This window comes from Mus caroli, chromosome 2 (genome assembly GCF_900094665.2).
Source record: "Mus caroli chromosome 2, CAROLI_EIJ_v1.1, whole genome shotgun sequence".
Taxonomy (NCBI): domain Eukaryota; kingdom Metazoa; phylum Chordata; class Mammalia; order Rodentia; family Muridae; genus Mus; species Mus caroli.
This window is the reverse complement of record NC_034571.1, coordinates 23,267,028-23,286,568: the sequence shown is the minus strand read 5'-3', so window position 1 is coordinate 23,286,568 and position 19,541 is coordinate 23,267,028. Positions and strand designations below refer to the sequence as shown.

General features: G+C 52.8%; 1 protein-coding gene across 2 annotated transcripts in view; it reads left to right on the top strand.

Annotated features, from left to right (window-relative positions):
- Positions 1-2,156: 2,156 nt before the first annotated feature.
- Positions 2,157-19,541, top strand: part of Vav2 (vav guanine nucleotide exchange factor 2) — a 164,433-nt gene continuing 147,048 nt past the window's right edge. Inside the window, exon 1 of one of the 2 annotated variants that reach the window (XM_029469945.1) lies at positions 2,157-3,484. In XM_029469945.1, coding sequence (XP_029325805.1) covers positions 3,281-3,484 — 204 coding nt within the window. In that variant the 5' untranslated portion in view covers positions 2,157-3,280. The remainder of the gene's footprint in view (positions 3,485-19,541) is intronic. The other variant, XM_021183383.2, reaches the window with a different exon arrangement.

Here is a 19,541-nt window from a genome sequence, read left to right as displayed (position 1 = left end):
AGATTTATTTATTTATTATATGTAAGTACACTGTAGCTGTCTTCAGACACTCCAGAAGAGGGCGCCAGATCTCGTTACGGATGGTTGTGAGCCACCATGTGGTTGCTGGGATTTGCACTCTGGACCTTCGGAAGAGCAGTCGGGTGCTCTTACCCACTGAGCCATCTCACCAGCCCTGTTGTGACCCTTTAATACAACTGTATTGAACACAACCTCATGTTGCGGTGACCTCTAACCATAACATTACTTTTCATTGCAATTATATTATGTTACATCAAAACTAATTTTTGCTACTGTTATTATTCATGATGTAAATATCTGTGTTTTTGGATGGTCTTAGGCAACCTAGCCCCAAGGGGTCCAGACCCATAGGTTGAGAATCGCTGCTGTAAGGGCTAGAGATGGGGCCTCGTGCTTGTCAAATAGTGTTATTTTAAAGAGCCCTAGGCCTAAAGATTTTATCTTTAGAGAGCTGAGTACCACAAAGGGCTTGTTTTGGGGTGCTGTCACAGTGACAGGGTTGCATCTAGATTTGGTTCGGTTCTTGCTGGCTGTGGAGAGCAGACTGAAAGGCAAGGTAGAAGCAGGCTGTTGAAGAACCCAAGGGGAGGAACATAGACCTTGGTGGTGGCAGAACTGGCAGTGCTCAGAATCTGAATGTGGGGTCTCAAACTTGCTGGCAAATTAGAAGTGGGGAGTTAACATCAGAGTTCATAAAAGAATACGCTGTAGCTGACCAGCTCATGACGGGGAAGACAGAGATGTTTAGTTCCGTTATGATGTAGAACTGCCTCTGGACTAGGCCTTGCTCTCCATAGCCATGCTTGCCCCTATCCTGTAAGAGCTCCCAGGAGACCTGCTGCCCCTTTCCAGGGGCATCCTTCTCTGAAGCCTCCTGCATGGTTAGTCCGTGGCCCACTTCCCAAATCCCAGACACGTGGCTGGGGTTGACAGTTCCTACCTCAGGGTTTCATCTGCTCTGTTCACTGCAGAGCTCGTCACTGGTATTCAGCACAAGTGGCTTTCAATGGTGCTCATGACCAAAGTGGGGAGGTACACTCCTGCTGGACACTTCCAGAGGGCAATCCTGGTGAACAGTTCTGGGCTGAGAGAATGGGTGAGGAGAAGGCTCCCCTTTACCAGTCCTCCGCATGTTTGCTTTGAGCTCATGAACTCTGACCTACACATGTACAACAGACACCTGGAATACTTCCCACCCAGCTTTTCTTCCTTCATTCCTTCTATTATTTCCGAGGTCTCTACCAAGTACACGGGATGAGTGATGTCCCCACTAGCCAGATAAGGAATTGGGTACCAGAGAGTTCTGCTGGTGCCAGGAGGCCTGGATCTTCTGACTTGGAGGACTGACATGCTAACTCCACTACATGCTCTGCACTACAGCCCCTCAAAGACAGACCCCTCTTTTGGAGCATCTAGGCTGTCAGCTGATGCCATTGCCCTCAAGACCACCAGGGGGCAGCAGATGAACGCTTGATTGGATGGCAAAATTCGTTTGTCCTAGACCTGGTCTTAGCTTCTGATGAGGCAGGAAGGCTTGAGTGCTGGGAGCACAGTGGCCTCTTTTCTGTGAGGGAGCTCCCTGGGTACACACACCAAGGCATGAACGCAGCAGCATTTAGCAGGGTGCTTTGCGTTCAGCTTTGCAATCTCCTTTCTTTCCTTCTTTCTTTTTCCTCCCTATGGTGCAGGGTGTTGAATAACTCTTAGGGAGATGCTGGAGGGTCTGCCTGTAGCCCCGTGCTTTGGATGGTTTAACCCCCAGTCCGCAGGAGGTCCTTCCCCTGAAGCTATTCAGAGGTGAAGTGGAGGGGCTGAAGGCTCTACCTGGCTTCTCTGCCGGATCTCTAGGATTAGGTTTCATGCTTCCTCCTTAGGTGGGAAGGGGTGATCGGACTTCCTGCAGAGAGAGGCCTTTCTGGGAGGGACTTCTCTGGGTGCAGGGGACAGAGTTGTCATCCTTCCCTGGCCAAGGTAAACTGAGAGAGGAAGGGGCTGACAGAACTCCGCCCACAAAAGCTTGGCTCTTGGAAACTGGTCACTTTCCTCTCTTCCAGCTCCCTTTCATGACACCAGTGTCATAGAAGACTTGGCTTTGTGGGGTTCCCTTTACCAAGAACCCACAGCTCCTGATACTGTCCAGAGCAAATTAATTTTAATCACAAAAATCAGTTATTTATGCTTTTGAAGTCCCTCCCACTGTCACAATGTCCTCAGGACACAACACGGTCTATCCCTCCAGCACCTTCCACTAGACAATCAAGGGGGCTGAAAGTGAAGGATTTCCCCCCCCCCTCCCGTTATCGTGGAGGCGGAGTGTCTTGCGGACCCTGGCAAGGACAGAGGACTGGAAGATGCCATAGGGGCGTTGGGTGTGTAGGCCAGCCTGGTTCGCGTTCTGGGGTCTATCTTTACCGAAAGACTCTGCAAGGGCACCCAGCGTTACCGCGGTCACCTTCTAGTCTCTTCTGCGGTGCGGCGGCCTCAAGGCACCGCAAGAAAGACCTCCAGCCTCCACGTGCACCTAGGGAAAGTCGTGGGCGGGGAGCCTGCCCAGGAGCCCCGCCTTCCTCAACTTTCGCTGGCCGCCCAGAGGCAGGAAGTGGGAGGACGGGCTGGAGGCGGTGCTTGGGTCGCCGGGGAGGTGCCGGGTGAAGGTGCCAGCTCCGCCCCCGGCCCCGCCCGGCCGTGGCCGCGCCCCCTGCACCCCCAGCGCCTAGGAGCCGCGGAGCCTCGGAGTCCCAGTGCCCCGCGAGTGGCGTAGAGCCCGCGGGCCCGGCGAACAAAGCGACGGTGGAGCGAGCAGCTCAGGCGCCGGACGCAGGGAGCGAGCGACCCGCTGCGCCTTTGTCTCGGGTGGGGCAGGAGCGGTGGCCGAAGCGGGGCGCCCGGAGCTCAGAATGCGGCGCCCAGAGGGGCGTATCGAGAAGCGCTGCGGCTGCAGGAGGCGTGGAGCCCCGGCCGGAGCACGAACGGACTTGTGTGTGTGAAAGAGGGACCCCGCACGCTGCCCCGCGAGCGCCGGTTGGCCGCACGTGGGCGGGAGCGGCGGCCCGCTAGTAGCCCGAGGAGGAGGAGGAAGAGGAGGGCCGTGCGGCCGCGCAGCGGGGACCCGGGGCCGCCTGTGCGAAGCCCCGCCCCGGCGGCCGAGCCCCGCGCGGGCGGGCGGGATGCCCCGCGGTCACCGCACTTTGGCCAGAGCGCTACCCTGAGCCAGCTGGCCAGCGGCCGCAGCGGCGAGCGCACGGGCGCCGCGGGCGCCATGGAGCAGTGGCGGCAATGCGGCCGCTGGCTCATCGACTGCAAGGTCCTGCCGCCCAACCATCGCGTCGTGTGGCCCTCGGCGGTGGTCTTCGACCTGGCGCAGGCGCTGCGCGACGGCGTCCTTCTGTGCCAGCTGCTGCACAACCTCTCTCCTGGCTCCATCGACCTTAAGGACATCAACTTCCGGCCGCAGATGTCCCAGGTGAGGGTCCCAGCACTGCAGGAGGGACTCGGGTGTGCGATCTGAGGGGCGCATTGACTGGAGCGCGGGGCCGCGGGAGGCCCAGGTTCTCTGGCCGGAGCTTCTGGCTCAGGGGTCAGGGAAGAGCGGGGCACATCCCGGTCTCCTCTTCCCGCTCTAGAGAGCGGCGGTCCCCGAAGGCGCGAAGTTGGCTAAAGTCCCCCAGTCTAGGGCGCGCTACCACCGCCGCGGGAACGGTTTGTGTGCGCCGGCTCCCCAGTCTACGGCTGCCTGGTGGAGGGCGACTCCAGCCTCGGTGTAACGCCCAGCACTGCAGTGTCGCGTCTAGGCCCGGGTCCCCGAGTGTCCCTTCCAACCGGGTGCGTGCCACGCCGGGGGCCACGTCCCCGGCTGCGTGCCAGACGACCGGAGCCCATGGAGGATGAGTTGGAGCCGTTGGAGGATGAGATGGAGTAGTGGCTACGGTTACCCGCAGCTCGGCGGAGGGGCCGGGCCGGGTGGGGTGCTCCGGCCGGAGGGAGCGGGAGGGCCAGGCGCCGCCCCCTCTCTGGCCTGCGCCTCCTCCCGGACCCCAGACCAGGACCAGCTGCCTCGGGGGCCTTCCTGGATGGCCTCTGGATTGGAGTCCTCTTCGCCTTCTCATTGCCCCCACTTCGGTGGTCGCTCCAGTGTGGCCTTTGTGGAGGCCAAGACACGCGTTTGGCCGCAGGGCAGGGCAGGGCAGGAAAATGTCCGCTCTGCTGGCTGAAGCTGCTTTTCTTGGCCCCTTGAAGGGAACTTGGCTGAGAGTTAAGCAAATTCGAGGCATGTGGCCCGCCCTTCGGGGGTCGCTCTTTAAAGGGATCTGGGAGGTGGAGAGAAGAGTTAAGCAGTTCTGGTTCAGCCGGGTACTGTCCAGGTGCGACCCGCCCACTTCGAAACTCCTAGTGGACGCCGGGAATTCTCTTCTAGGACTGTGGGAAACGATGACTCCGAGAGTCACTAATCCTAATATTCTGACGGGTTTCACCCCTCCCCCCAAAGCCCTTTGGCTGTGTCTGTCTTTCCATAAAGATGAGGCCAGCCGCGATTCCCGTTTGACAAAGGAGAGCCCCTGGAGGGAAAGAGAGGGGGTTGTCCTCCTGCTTGAAACCAATACCCCAGCAGCCCAGAGAACCAGAGAGGGAGATTTCAGGGTCTGTCTTGCATTTGGAGTCCTGCAAGATCTGAGTGACAGTGTGCCCAAGTAACAAGCTTAAATGGTTGCTGTAGGGAGAACTTTCTTTTTTCTTTTTTCTTTTTCTTTTTTTTTTTTTTTTATCTTTTGATTTTTTGAGACAGGGTTTCTCTGTATAGCCCTGGCTGTTCTGGAACTCACTCTGTAGACCAGGCTGGTCTTGAACTCAGAAATCCGCCTGCCTCTGCCTCCCGAGTGCTGGGATTAAAGGCGTTCACCACCATGCCCGGCTATAGGGAGGACTTTCACAGACCTGGAGGTGTGACCCTTCTCCCCAAAGTTGGGGCTGGGAGACTGCGGTGTTTTTAACCCCTTTCAAGGCTAGAGAAAGGGAAGGGGGCAAGCCCTACACATAGCTGGGTCTTGATTCCCCTTCTCGCTATGGGCCTTCCCTGAACTGGAGGCTTGCTTATGAATGGCTTGCTTCTGGCAGGTTCTGTTGTTGGGCCTGGAGGCTTGAGCCTGACCTGGGATTGTGGCTGAGGTGGGGTTAAGAGAGAGAGGCTGATTGGCAGGGATATTGGGAGGTCTCTGTGGGTGTTGGCTTGGGCAGGTTTCAGGATTCAACCCTTGGGACCTGGGAACTTCTAGGCTTTACCAGCTGGGGATTACTAACACCAAGGTCTGGGTTCTCTTCTCGCTTGTCATCTTGTGTAGGCTTTTCTGTCCCTTGGTCTCTACAAAGCAGGTGCTCACTGAACCTCACGGCCCTATGTGTATATCCATAAGGAAAGAAGTTGTTACCAGAGCTGGCTGTGCAGGGTCTGGGGAGAGATTTCTTTTCTCTCTAGGTGCTTGCTCTTTGCCACAGGAAGCTCACATTTCTAATAAGGGGGGAGGGGGGAGGTGGTGTCACCTTGGTTTGTGGTGACTGGAACACAGAAGGAATCACAACTGCCCTTTTCTTGGGGGGCCTTGGGCTAGGCACAATTTGTGGAGTGGCGTGTCACTTCTGATCTGTAGACAACAGTTAAAGCTTAGAGAGTTCCACAGATGTGCCCTAGATGTGGCCCAGGTCACCCAGGCTGTAAGTAGCTTAAAGTAGCTTGTGTATGGGCATCTTTCTAAAGACATGGTGAATTGGAAGGACTTGCCTCCGCTGCCTTACAGACTTGCTTAGGGCTTTAGGCTTCCACTGGGACCTGCGTGTGGGCTTTCTGGGGTGATAGCAGGAACATGCCTGCTTCCCTGGGACATCTGGATCTTTTATGAGGAGTCAGCCAGGCCATTTGGCAAGGAACAAGAGACCATTTTCTTTCTCCCTATTTGTCATGTGCCAGAACATGTCCAGCTCACTGGCCTCTGGTGTCCCCTGATCCTCAAAGGCCACATGGCTTTCTGGTAAACCTTCAGGACTCAGAGGTCCCCTCCCATCTTGAGTTATCTCAGCTGGGCTATTGGTTCTAGGGGAGTATAATGGGAAAAAAATGTTTTGGGACAGAGTCTGACTGTAACGCTGACTGGATAGAACTTGCTACATAGGCCAAGCTGACCCGGAATTCTCAGAGACCTGCCTGTCTCTACCTCCCAAGTGCTGAAATGAAAAGAATGTACCACTCTACCAGGCCTGGCAATAGGTGTTTATTAGGCATCTGCTGGTTCCTGATGGTCATGGAGAGATACTGGCTGCCTGCTTGTTGTTGTGCCCTCTTGAATGGGCAGGATAGGATGTACCTTGTACTCCAATGCATGGAAGCCTCTCTGGGTTTAATTAAGCTAATTAGGTATACTCACTAATTATTGATCCTAAGAAGGGACCTATGGAGTTGAAGTGGCTACAGTTAAGAGCTCCAAACGGTACCGTGCCAGCTGACATTCTACGTTTGCTCTGGGGAGGCCTCTTAAGGAGGGGGTCTTGTTTACTTGGCTCTGTCATGCTCATAACAATCTGGTGGCCTTCTCTCTTTAGGATACCAGTGGTCTGTCTGCTGCAGCAGTGCAGTGTAGATCTGAATCCCTGGATCACCAGGGTTTGCCTTCATGAGACCTCCATGTTCCCCCTCTCCCCTAACCTGGCCTGGTACCTTTTGTCTCCTTCTTCCCATGGTTTCTCCTCTTGTGCCCACTACATGCTTACTTTCCATCTACCTTCCAGCCTGGTTCATTGGCAGCTGGTTTGGGGCCTCTTCCTTCTCTAGGACGCTTCCTCTGATTGCTCTCTTCTGTCCTGAGTCTCGTTTTGGGCTAACACTGCTCAACTATACATTTCTAGTGCTATGCTTTCAACACTTTCCTTATGAACACCGCTTACTGCCCGCTCTCCTGGACTCAGACCCTGGGGGATTTAGATCCATTCATCCAGCCCAGCAGTGGTTGTGGGACCTTAAGGATGTGAACATCTTCAGGCAAGACTACATCCTCTCTGGTTCCCTTCAGCCTGGTTTCCTGTGCAGAGCAATATTCTTTCCTTTTACCTGTGTTCAAGGAATAATTCCTTTGCCTGTGTCCATATTACAGGCTGGGGAGGAGCAGGAGGGGAGTGGAGCACGTTGCCAATGTTCTCATGAAGCATCCGCAAGCAAGGGCAGCCAGTGGGCGAAATGGTTTTTGATTGAGAAGGAAGCCACTGGATGGGTACCCAGCTCTTTTGAGTGTCTGTTGGAGAGACTGGGGTTCAAGACATGGGGTTTGGGAAGCAGAGAAAGCAAAGCTGATTCTCAGGGAAGCCAGGCAGTGTTAAAAAGATGTGTGTGTGGTGTGTGTGTGTGTGTGTGTGGTGTGTGTGTGTGGTGTGTGCGCATGTGGTGTGTGCATGTGTGTGTGGTGTGTGTGTGTGGTGTGTGTGTGTGTGTGTGCGTGTGTTGTGTGTGTGTGTGTTGTGTGTGCATGTGGTGTGTGTGTGGCCTGTGTGTGTGTGTGTGTGTGTGGTGTGTGTGTGTGGTGTGTATGCGTGTGGTGTGTGTGTGTATGTGTGTGTGTGGTGTGTGTGTGTGTGTGTGCGTGTGTTGTGTGTGTGTGTGTTGTGTGTGCATGTGGTGTGTGTGTGGCCTGTGTGTGTGTGTGTGTGTGTGGTGTGTGTGTGTGTGGTATGTGTGTGTGTGTGTGTGTGTGTGTGTGAATAGGAGTACAGATACCCTGGAGTCAGAACAGAGTATTTGATCCCTTGGAGCTGGGGTTACAGCCAATTGTGAGCTGCCTGATGTGGGTGCTGGGAACCAAACTTGGGTCCTCTGGAAAACCAGCAAGTGCTGCTTAACCAGGGAGCCATCTTTCCAGCCTCAGGCCGGGCAGTTTTTCAATTTGAGAATGGCTCCGACTCATGGCCAAGTTGTTTACACTTTCTTGTGGACCTCTGAGTGGTAGCAGGAACTTGGTACTCCATGCCCTTGGTGCCCAGTGCGTTCATTACAAACAAATGTGCAGCAAGGCACTCAGGTGTCCCAGTTAAGTGTCCTTTCCAGCAAAGGTGACCTGGGAGCTTCAGCTGCTCCTCTCTGCCCGAGGCCTCTCCTCAGCAGTCACAGTCTTTGCTCCTCATGGCCAAGGTCCAGGCTCCTTGGATTTGAGTTCAGCTGATGGATGCCTCAGGATTAGACTCAGGCTGTGCCCCTGCGGCGGAGGCGGAGTGTGGCATCCTGCTGTGCTACCTGTTCCCTGGGATCCGAGAGCGGTGGCTGGATGCGAAGCTCAGCATCCATCCAGTGTCCACTGGGGATGTGGAATTTAACTGCTTGATCACTGGGGAACCTAGGTTTCAGGGAGCTGCCTTGAGACAGGGTAAATCCTATTTCTCCTCTCCCTCCCTTTCCTCTCTCCTTTTATCCTCTCCACTTCTTTCTCTCCCCCCCCCCGCCCCCCTAGCGTGGGTTATGTTTCCTGTTTTATTCTAATCTGCTACAACCATTATTTACCTCGGTGCTCACATTGTCTCTGGCGACAGTGGGAACTGGTCCAGGTTGGCGTCTGTATATCTCTGGCACATTCCCAGTCATTCTGGGAGCATCGCTGACTAGCTGGCACAAGATGTTCTAGGCTCATCTGTGTGTGTGTTCTTTTGTCCTAGCTCAGGAGCTGGCCCCTGCTTCAGTGGATGCAGTTCCTTGGTAGGAGAGGGGTAGGTCGAGGCCAGGATGAGGAGGGGTGTGCTTAGGACTCCAGGAAGCTCTTAGAGCTTACCTGGGGAAATGCATGTGAAAGCATGCATGTGTGTGTGTGTGTATGTGTGTGTGTGTGTGTGCACATTCTGTGCTTATTTGTGGCCTGTGTATGTGAATGCAGCCAGTGCTGAGTTACATCTAGATTTGCACAGGACCAGAGAGCTGGTTCTATGGCTAAGAGCTCTTACTGTTCTTAGGGCTGACCTGAGGTTGAATTCCAGCATCCATGCTGGGTGCCTCACAAGGTTTACTACGATAGATAGCTCCCAGGGATCGATCGGTCGCCCTTTGTTGGCTCTGTAGGTACTTTCATTCATGAACAGTGTGCACATGCAGATAATAATAAAAAAATCTTTAGATTTATGCATTCTTTTTGTTTTTTGTTTGTTTTTCATGACAGGGTTTCTTTTTCTTTTTTTTTTTCTTGGTTTTTCGAGACAGGGTTTCTCTGTATAGCCCTGGCTGTCCTGGAACTCACTTTGTAGACCAGGCTGCCCTCGAACTCAGAAATCCACCTGCCTCTGCCTCCCGAGTGCTGGGATTAAAGGTGTGCGCCACCACTCATGGGAAAAGTTTATTTATTATTATGTGTGTACCTGATGTGCATGTAGGTGTGAGTACCACGGTATGTGTACTGAGACATCTTTGTGGAGCAAGCTGGCCTGGGTCAGCAAGCAAACAGCAGCGATGGTCTTAACCATGGAGCCGTGTCTCTTTTGTTGTTGTGTGACAGGGTTGCTCTGTGCAGCCCTGGCTGTCCTGGAACTCACCCTGCAGACCCAGCTGATGTTAAATTCAAAAGATCTGCCTGCCTCTGCCTCCCGAGTGCTGAGATTAAAAGCATGTGTGCCCCTCCCCACCTCCAGCCATCTCTCTAACCTCCCTGATCCCTCTTTTGAGGACACTCATGATAAAGCATTTGTCATCTGGCCTGTACCTTTTGTCTCTGTGTCCAGGGGACAGACAAACTCAGAACAGAGATAGTGATGGGGGGGGGGTGCGGCTGGTGTCTGATGTGTCAGGGCCCTATCTATGTTAAGTAGATGAAAAACATAGTCTCCTGAGTCCTGTCCCCCTCATCAGGCCTCCTTTCTCAGATTCCTTGAAAACACCTTTTCTCCCATACGCCTTGTGGGCCCTTCAGCTTTCTTCTGGAGTAAGGTAATCAATGCTTGCTGTCAAGAGTTAGCTCAGAATATTTTGGGCATCATGAGCCAGGTGACCTCTGTTCCAGCACCCCCCACCCCCACCCCAACTCTGCCCTCACAGCAGGAAGTGCAGCTGTAGCTCTTTTTTGAACCAAGAGTGAGGCTGTGCTCCAGCATGATGCATTTATTGAGACAGAATTCTGTGTTTTATAATGTGTTTATTCCAATCTTTAAAATATAACCTTGCTTGGGAACTGAGGGTGTAGCTTGGTGGCATCTGCCAGGCCCTGGGCTCCATCTTCAGCAGCAGCAGCAGCACCCCGCACCCCCCCCCCCACTCCTACATTCCTTGGTTTGGTTTGTAGGATGTACAAAGCAAGCTGTATAGACAAAGACACAGTAGAAGGAGTCCAGTCTGGCAGCACAGGCTTGACATACCAGTTACTTGAATAGTGAGGCAGGAGAACCACAATTTCAAAGCTGGCCTGGAAACTTATGGAGGCTCTGTGTTAAGATAGAGTATAGGGGCCGGGCAGTGGTGGCACATGCCTTTAAACCCTGTCTTGAAAAACCAAGAAAAAAAAAAAAAGAATAGGAAACGATACAGTATGGGGGCTAAGACTATAGTATAGCTTGGTAGTAGAAGACTCGACTAATGCACACAGAGTTCTGGGGTCAGGCAAATAGCAGCTGTGGGTCATATAAAACCTAGGGGCTGAGATATGGAAGATCAGCATTCGTACATGTGGACCTAACTGCCAGTGCTAGGGTCTGTTGAATCCTGTTTCAGGTCATCCCTCTTCTTCTCCTCCCTCCTCCCATTCCTCCTCCTTGTCAACTTAACCCAAGCTAGAGGAGGAGGAGGAGGAGGAGGAGGAGGAGGAGGAGGAAATGCCTCCATCAGATTGCCTGTGGGCAAGTCCGTAGGACATTTTTTTCTTGATTAATGATTGGAGTGTGATGGGCCCAGTTGTCCCGCTGTGGACAGTGCCATGACTGGGCAGGTGGTCCTGGGATGTATGAGGAAGCAGGCTGAGCAAGCCAAGGGAAGCATCTCAGCTTTGCTCTCAGTTCCTGCCCTTGGGTTCCTGTCTTGGCTTCCACTGATGAGGGGCTTTGTATAACCAAAGAAATCCTTGACTTCCAAGTTAGCTTTTCTGCTGTGGTGTGTTATCTCAGCAGTACAAACCTAACTAAGATACTATCCTGGCAGTTTCCTGCACCCAGCTGACTTTCCAACCTTGTGCTGATGCTCACGGGGTGGGAGGTGTCCCTGTTTTTCTGTCTGGCACCTGGTGCTCTAACTCAGCCTCTGGCTGCCCCCAGTGCTTCCTACTTCCTGGTCATTGCCCTGCAGTTGCTCCTTAGCCTCCCCTCCCCCTCCTGCTCCAGTGCTTTCCCAGGCTCTGATCTTTGAGAAGGGCTCTTGGTTCCCCCTCTCCCCATACTGGTTCGCCCCTGTCTGCTCTTTGCCAAAAAAAAAACCCTTGACAAGCTTGTCTAACAGGAAGTGCTGGACAAGAGCAAACTGCTGACCTATTTTTCTCATACTTCCTTGATGATCTCGGTCACTTAGTGCCCTCAGTCAAGTGTCCTAGATGTGGAAGCCAGGCTGGTGAGGGTCCTTTGCACTTAGTTTCCTTACTTGAAATAGGATGACAGTCCCTGTCCCTCCACACCCCCACCCCAGGCTCTCAGGACAGTTTTGTGGGAGATGTATGCCAGGGAGCAGGCCTGGCCGCCTCAGGAGGCTGCATGCCCTGCCCACCCTTGTGCTGCTTACTCCAGATCCGTGCTGCATGGGGCAGCCACCTTCCTCTCCTGTCCCCTAGCCCTTGGCAGGTCAGGCCCTGTTTGTCATTCCCACTGGCCTGAGGAGGAAGCTCCTCTGGTCTCGTGTCCCTGGGTGAACTGGGTATCTAACAACTCCGAAGTCTGAGGTGACTGAAAGAACCTTCTGGCCTCTCTGTTGCTTCTTGGGCATGTCCAGACTGCACAGGCAGAAGATGGACATACACCACCTTTGCTTCTTCAGAGTTGTACCTGGGCACTGAACCCGTGTCTTCTGCAAGAGCAGCCAGTGTTCTTAACCTGGAGAGCCATCTCTCTAACCCTCTAGGGAGCATTTATCTCCTGACCATCCAGGCACTGAGCTGTGACTCTGGCCTTATTAATGCATGAGGGGAGGGAGAGATAAGGAATCAGCCGAGGTCCTAACCGCTCTCTGTGTTGGGACCCAAACTTCTCACCAGCCAGGGCAGGCAGGCATTTGGCAGGGTCCTTAGGCTGGTGGGAAGTGGGATGCCAGGAGCCAGTAACTGAATCGAAGGTGGCCTTAGGCATGGCCTAGCTGGCTCTGTTGTGGCTACATGGCTTCCTGGGTTTCCAGATGATGGGGAGGGGACTCAACCTTATTTACAAAGCGTCCACCGCAGGTCATTGTGTTACAGAGATAGCTTTGTGTGTTGACCTGATAAATAGAGAAGCAAGCTGGCAGGAGCCCGGGGCTGGTGCTTACCCATAGGATCTTCAGGGTGGTTTCTAGGCCAGGTGATGGTGGTCCCCTTGCTTTCCGAGTGTTTCTTGGGAAGTTCTTGTTTCCAAATATTTCAGTAGCTGCATTAGCAAACAGGCAGCTTAAGTAAGGTGCTTCCTGCCTTCACTGGGTGCCTGCCTGTCAAGAACAGCTATGGCTCCTTTCCTGCCTTAGAGTTTTTGCACATGGAAGTCTCCTGTGCACTCCTCCCACCTGTTAACATCCTTTGTGGTCAGTCCACAGTCTCCCTCCTCCCCGCCCCCACCCCCAGGGCTGGGATCCTAGACTCCACCCACTCACACAGAAGTGACCTATGCAGACCACTGGGGACCCACTGGCTCCATCCTGGTTCTGGCCTCAGATGCTTGGGCAGGGTGTGATTGTGGACATACAATCAGAGCCCTGGTCCCTCTTAGCCTAAGTCTGAATCCTCCTTTACCATCTCTTGCAGATCTTATGTCTTCTTGGCTGTTGGTCTTGGGCCTTACTTTCTCAGGGAACTTTTTTTTTCTTTTTCGAGACAGGGTTTTTCTGTGTAGTCCTGGCTGTCCTGGAGCTCACTCTGTAGACCAGGCTGGCCTCAAACTCAGAAATCCGCCTGCCTCTGCCTCCCCAATGCTGGGATTAAAGGCGTACCCTATTGCCCAGCTTTCTCAGGGGACTTTTAAAGAGCCACAGGATAGGATTTGTTTGAGGACTGATTGAGGTAGCAGAGGAAAGAAGTCAAAGCTTACAAGGACAATACCTGAACTTTGAGAAGGGCTTTGTGGATAGGGTAACCCTACACCCCTTGGAGCTGAGATTCCTGCCACCCAGCTGCTAACAGATCCAACAGAACAGAGTCAGCTCTGAACCCCTTGTTTGGCATTAGTCCCCCCCCTGCACCAGCAAGGCTGAGCTCACCCTCAGCCTGTGATTTCCCCTGGGCACCCAGGGGCCTCCTGACTGCATAGTATCCTGTGGTTGTCGCAGTCTTTGGCTTTTGGCTCCAAAAGATAAACAAGAATAGCAATCCCCACAGTGTCGAGGGGGTGACAGGTCTGTGCCCAGGCTTGCTTGACCTGGGGCCAGATCTGACTGAGATTTCCTGAAGCCGGCCAGTGACAGTTTCACAAGGACAGACTCAGCTACAAACAGTGACCTGTGGTCTGTGTGTGTTTGCTATGCTTTATAGAGTTTGTATAAGGAAGAATTAAAAGAGTTTTTATAGGGCCCGCACCAGCCCTGGAGCCAACTCAAACCTGAAGCCATAAATTCCCCTCCTAGCTGCTTTTCTGTGCTTTTGGTTTGGGGCGGGCACAGTTGTTTGGTCCCCTTTTCTTCGATATTTCTTTAGCCTTGGCGTTTCCAGGATCACAGAGCTTGCTCCGTCCGAGTCCCCTCAGCCCTTTGCCATCTGTGCAGGGTGGGTCCGGTTGCTTGCTTATCTTCTTTCATTAGATGACCTTTCAAAGTGTTGCTGCATTTGGGGTCATGTATTAATTACATCAAGCCCTTCGGTGGCTGCATCTGGAGGGTTCTGAGGTAGGAGTTGGGCGTGGTCTTCCAGGACCAGAACCCTGTACTCCCCGGGCATCACAGATGTCTTTTCTATCTCTGTGCCTCTCCAGCCTTCCCTTCATAGGTCATCTCCCCTTTAAAAGCAGTGAGGTTTTTCTGATTGTCACTGTTGTCATACACACTGGAGCGCACAGCCAGGCACATGCAGGTGGTGTGGGCCTGTGCTGAGTGTGACATAGGGCTTCCTTTGTTGGCTAAGGAGAAGAGATGCATGGTGTTGGGCCACCGCTGGAACGCTGCTGCTTCAAGAAGCTTTGACTTAGGGGCCCCCCTTTCTGATCCCAGAGCCTTATTCCTTCAGGCACCTGCACCCCAGAGGTCTGAGGCTCACGTTGCTGCCTTGTTTTCTGGCCTCAGTGAGATGCAGAGGTTTGTGGTCATGTAAGGGCACAGGCCCCTATCTCTCAACTGTGTAAGATGGTGATCAGCCCAAGACCATTGCGTCATGTCTTCTGGTGTAAAGGGCAGCTGGACATGTGTCGTCTACCACATGACATGTGTCCCCCAGCCCCACCCTGTTGTGGTGGGTGGAAGGCTCTGGTCCCTTATGTTCATTCAGCCCTGTTCTGAGACCCGCCTTCCTTCTTTCCCCATGTCCCGCACTCCCCTCCACTCCCTTCTCCCTATCGGTGCCCCTTCCTGGTCCTTATTGTATTTATTTAGCAGCAGAGACAGGAGGGGCCACAGTTGCTTGGATCTGGCCTCTTTGCACCTATAGGTGGTGGATACATGGCTCTACACGCTGGCCCAGGGTGCCTGTCTCCACCCTGAAGTGGCTTGCCATTGCTTGTTTTCACCCCAGAGCACACACACAGGAAGACAGTTTGGGCAGGGCAGCCGTAGAGACTGGCAAGTTGTTGTTCCTCTCCAAGCTCAGTTTATTCGTTGCCTCCATGGCAGGGTGGTTCACCCACTCTCACCTTTCACACTCTTTAATTAGTTGTGCTCTCTGTTTATTTGAGACAGTCTCATAGCCCAGCCTGCTCGTTAACTCACTATATTGCTGAGGGTGACCTTGAACTAACTCCTGATCCTTCTGCCTCTACTTCCTAAGTACTGGGATGACTTGCATGTGCCACAATGCCTGACCCTTCTTGCCTTTCTCAGGCCTTTCTTCTCCCACGGGGTCTGCACCTCTGCTGAGGTGGTGAGGTGGTGGAGCTGCCTGGGATTCCATAAGATTTCCGCCCTCAGTCTCCAGAAGGCAGCGTCCCCTTAACCCTGGTCACTTCTGTCTTGAGCTTGGCACCTGCTACCCGATGCTCCTCCCCGAGCTGTCAGGGACAGAGATACGTGCCCACTTCCCAGCCTGAGGAGCCAGGGCCAGACTCCGCATATGTGATGGAGGAGGGTATCCCGGTGGCTGCAGCTCTGTGACCCTGTGCTTCAGGCTTGTATAAAGGGATCGGGTTTTTTGTTCCCACATGCTTGGACGAGGATGGTGGGGGAACTTGCTTGCCTTTCTCCTCAGCTGCTGAATGGTGTGTGTAATTACTCTTGTGGCGAGCCACTATGCCCTGCCAGTGACTCTTCAGCTCCGTGCTTCGTGCTCTGGTTGACAAGTCTCCTCTTCAGCTGCTCCTAGAGGTGGGGCACGTTTCTGTAGAAGTGAGGCAGCGCCTCTCCAGCTGCAGCCGTCTGGGGCAGGCTCTAGCAGTGGCTGCTTTTAATAATGACGTGGCTTTTTGGGTGGATCTCGGTTTTTCCAAGATTAGTTGATGATGTAATATTCTTGTATCCCACCCTGGAGCCCAGACCTGTCCTGGCATTTTTGGGAACATGAGCATTTGAGATGTGGTGCAGAGTCAGGTGGCAGGGCTGGCAGGCTTCAGGACTGTTTGTTTAGCAGGTGCTAAGAATGCCTTGTAAGGAGAGGGTGGGGAGTGGTAAACCCTGGCTGTGTGTATGCACAGCCTTGCATATGTGTACATACACACACCTCACTCACATGTGCACTAAGGCTTGGCTGCTCTGTGCAGCGGGCTTCCTAGGAGTGAGGGTGTGTGGGCGCTGGCTGGGTGGGACTGAGTCACTGAGGGAGGACTCTGCGTCCTGCCGGCCAGTGTGATCTGGGTCTCAAGGCTGGGAAGAGTCATTCATGGCCCCTGGTTGTTTTGGTGGTGTGTGTCTGCTCAGGGCCCCATGAACCTCATTTTGCTCGATAAACTGTCTACCCTATTGATGCTAGTGAATGAGGAGCTGGTCTTTCTGTTGGGAATGCCAGCCACTGCCTTTGTTGAAAGTTAGGTGCCCAGGTGGCACACAGACATGAATGGGCCTCTCAGTGAATGGGTTCTGAGAATGGTGGGGGTGGGGAAGGAGGGGGGGGACCATGACAGTCTCTCTCTCTCTCTCTCTTTTCTTTCTCTTTTCTTTCTCTCTCTCTCTCTCTTCCCTTCCTTCCTCCCCTTCTCCCTTTCTTTCTTTACTTCTTTCTTTCTTTCTTCTTCCTTCCTTTCTTTCTTAAGATCTGAAGGTTTTTATTTTGTTTTATACTCTATTACTACTGATTGGTAAGTTTTACTAGTTCCAAACACCATGAGCATTATGTGAACCAAATGATAACATTCTGATTATTTGATTTTGACAAAGCCTGATATAGGGGCAAATGGCAAAATTCACCACCTTTAAGGCTCGTGAGGCTACAGAGAAGCCATGGACAAAAAGTCTGCTAAGAGAACCCACAACAAAAAGACTGCTATAGAGTTTATGTTGTAACATTTTTGGCTTAAATATGAAGATATATAATATATTTGGCAATGTTTAAAGAATCTGGATACCTTTATACAATAGTTTCATATAATTCTTCCTTTTTGAGGAAGTTGCCACTTTTTAAAAGCTAGAAAAAAAGGAGACCCCTACCCACACGATAGGCCACTATTTTACACATCAGTTTCTGGGACTTAAATCAGAATTGTCTAACTTACCCAAACGACAGAGGAAGTCAGCAGTTTATGTCACTACCTACCAAAGAATAAAGAAGTGTCACTTGACCGTAAGTTCTCCGTGAGCTAGAGTGAACTGGCCCTTTACAACCCACTACATTCTAAAACAACACTTTCTTTAATCATTTGTAAAACTGTGTAAGAATACATCAGCCGTTTCTTAATCCATCTCCATGGTTCATCCTTTCCCTTTCTCTCCCTCCTGGTACTTAGTTCTGTATGGCTCCTGGCTCCCATGAATGAGCTGTGATCATCCCAGGATGCAGGAGAAGTGGTCAGCATTGGCCGGCATTGGCCCGCAGTCACGGCTAGCTTACCCTGGCAGAGAGGCTCTGGCCCTCAGTCTGCCTACAGCTTAGCCTTCTGGTTCTTGGAGTGTAGGCTGGCCCCTGGGTTTCTTCCTTACTATGGCAGCTGGGTAGACCAGCCAGCCAGGGCAGTGCTTCACGATGGAGAGAGAGCACTGCCCAGGGGCTAGCCTCTGTAGTGTCCTTGGGCCAGGGAGATGCCTGCCGGGCTTCCTGTAATCCCCGGGCAGTTCTGGGGATTGCCAAAATGGGTCTAATTAGTCACTGAATGGTCCTGAGGTGGAGCCAGCACAGGTTGTTCTCTTCTCTGCCTCGCAGAAGCCCTTGGAGTAGTTAGGTTTGCAAAGCTTTGGGAGCTGAGGCTGAGCCCCAGAACCATCAGTTCACCATCAGAGGAATGCAGGGCCGAAAACTGGCTTCATACACACCCTGAAGGCCTGGTGCGTGGTGTGCTCTGGGAGGCGTTTCTGCCTCCCAAGATGAGGGATTCGTATCCTTTGTTGCCATCCATAATTCATGTGTTGGCGCTCGCTTGCTCTCTCTCCTCTCTTTCTCCTCTTTCTCTCTCAACTCATGTGCATAATAAAACTTTTTTTTCCCCCTTAAAAAAAAGGAAGATAGAATGTCTACACACCACTCCCTCCCTCCGCTTCATGCAAATAAACCCTGGGAGAAATTGGCCTGTCATCTCCTTGGGTGTATTTTGTGGTAATTTAGCTGCTTAAACGAAACATCTGTTAGCCAGTAAGGCCCAGGGAGAGCAGGGCTCTAGATTACAGAGAGGAGCAGAGAAGTCATTTGTGTTTACTGTTCCTGGGGAGTGGCTTACAGGCAGTGGGGTGGGGGTGGAGCTGACACCCAGAGGCCATGGTGCAGGAGTGGGGGTGGGGAAAGCTAGAATATTGCACTCACTCGGCCCCTTGGGTCCCTGAGGACAAGGGCCCACTTCCTCTCTGAGCCTGGGTCAGAACTGGTGTTGGGCTGTGGTTGGGACCCTGGGAAGAAGCTGCTCCTGCCTCGGCAGCTTCATGTGGGCCTAAGAGACCCTTACACTCAGGCAGAATTTCCTCTTGAGGGGCTGAGTGTCCCCTGGTGTTCTGAGGACCTTGAGCTTAGACTTGGCCCCACTGTGGACCTGGTCCTGTGTGCTTCCTACCCTAGGCCTCAGCTGGTAGGTTATAGGAAGGGGGCTCCAATGGGACTAGGTAAGCTTCCCCTCTCATCCCCCCAGTCTCCCTGTGTGGACCACAGTCCCTGGCTCTATGCGCTTGGTTATTTCCCATCTCCAGCTTTGGGAACTGCCTCACTATATAATGGTTGTGTGTGTGTGTGTGTGTGTGTGTGTGAGAGAGAGAGAGACAGAGAGACAGAGAGAGACAGTGATTTTCACAAGTACCTTGCTGTGTGGTACAATGGGGGAGGTGGTGCACATCTCTGTTGGGCACAGGTGGACCCTTGATGCCAATTTGAGGTGGGTGAGAGCTCATCTTGCCGTCGAGGGTCCTGTAGGTTCTGGGGCAGAACAAGGAAACGCTGGCATGACCTCGCAAGTGAATAGTTGGTAGGAGGCCCAGCACTCTAGGAGCTGGGGTTGCTGAGTCCAGGCTGCAGACCACCCTGTGTTTAGGAGAGATGACAGGAATTTCAAGCCACTGCCTTGAAGGATTCATGGCAGTGAGTGGGTGGTCATGTGGGTGGTTTCATCCTTGGGAGGGTCATGAGAAGAGATGGAAAGAATGTGTTATGTTCAGATTTGGTTCTAGAAAGTTCTTTTGGGGGTTGGCCGTTATGGTACGAGACAGCTGTGGGTGTGTGATAGGTAGGCAGTGGGCATAAGCAGGGGAGGCAAGGAACAAGCTCTGAGGGAGTTTGTAAGGGCTGGCGGGCTTGGAGCAACTAGACTTGGATGAGAAAGAGGGTGTGGGGCCTGGTGTGGGGCCTGGGTAGTGCCAGGAATGCTAGGCTGGGTTTTGTCCTTGGATGCTGGTTGAGGGGACAGGGAAGGTCCAAGGTCTCCCAGGGTCTGTTTGTGTGTGTGTGTGTGTGTGTTTGTGTGTTTCTGTATGCAGAGGCCAAAGATCAATACTGAGTGTCTTCCCTCAACTTTGTTTCAGTTAACCCATGGAGCCACAGAGAGATGGATTCATTTTGTTTTCTTGATACAGGTTTTCTTGGGCTGGTGAGTGAGTTCCAGGACAGCCAGAGCTACACAGAGAAACAAGAAACCCTGTCTCAAAAAAAAAAAAA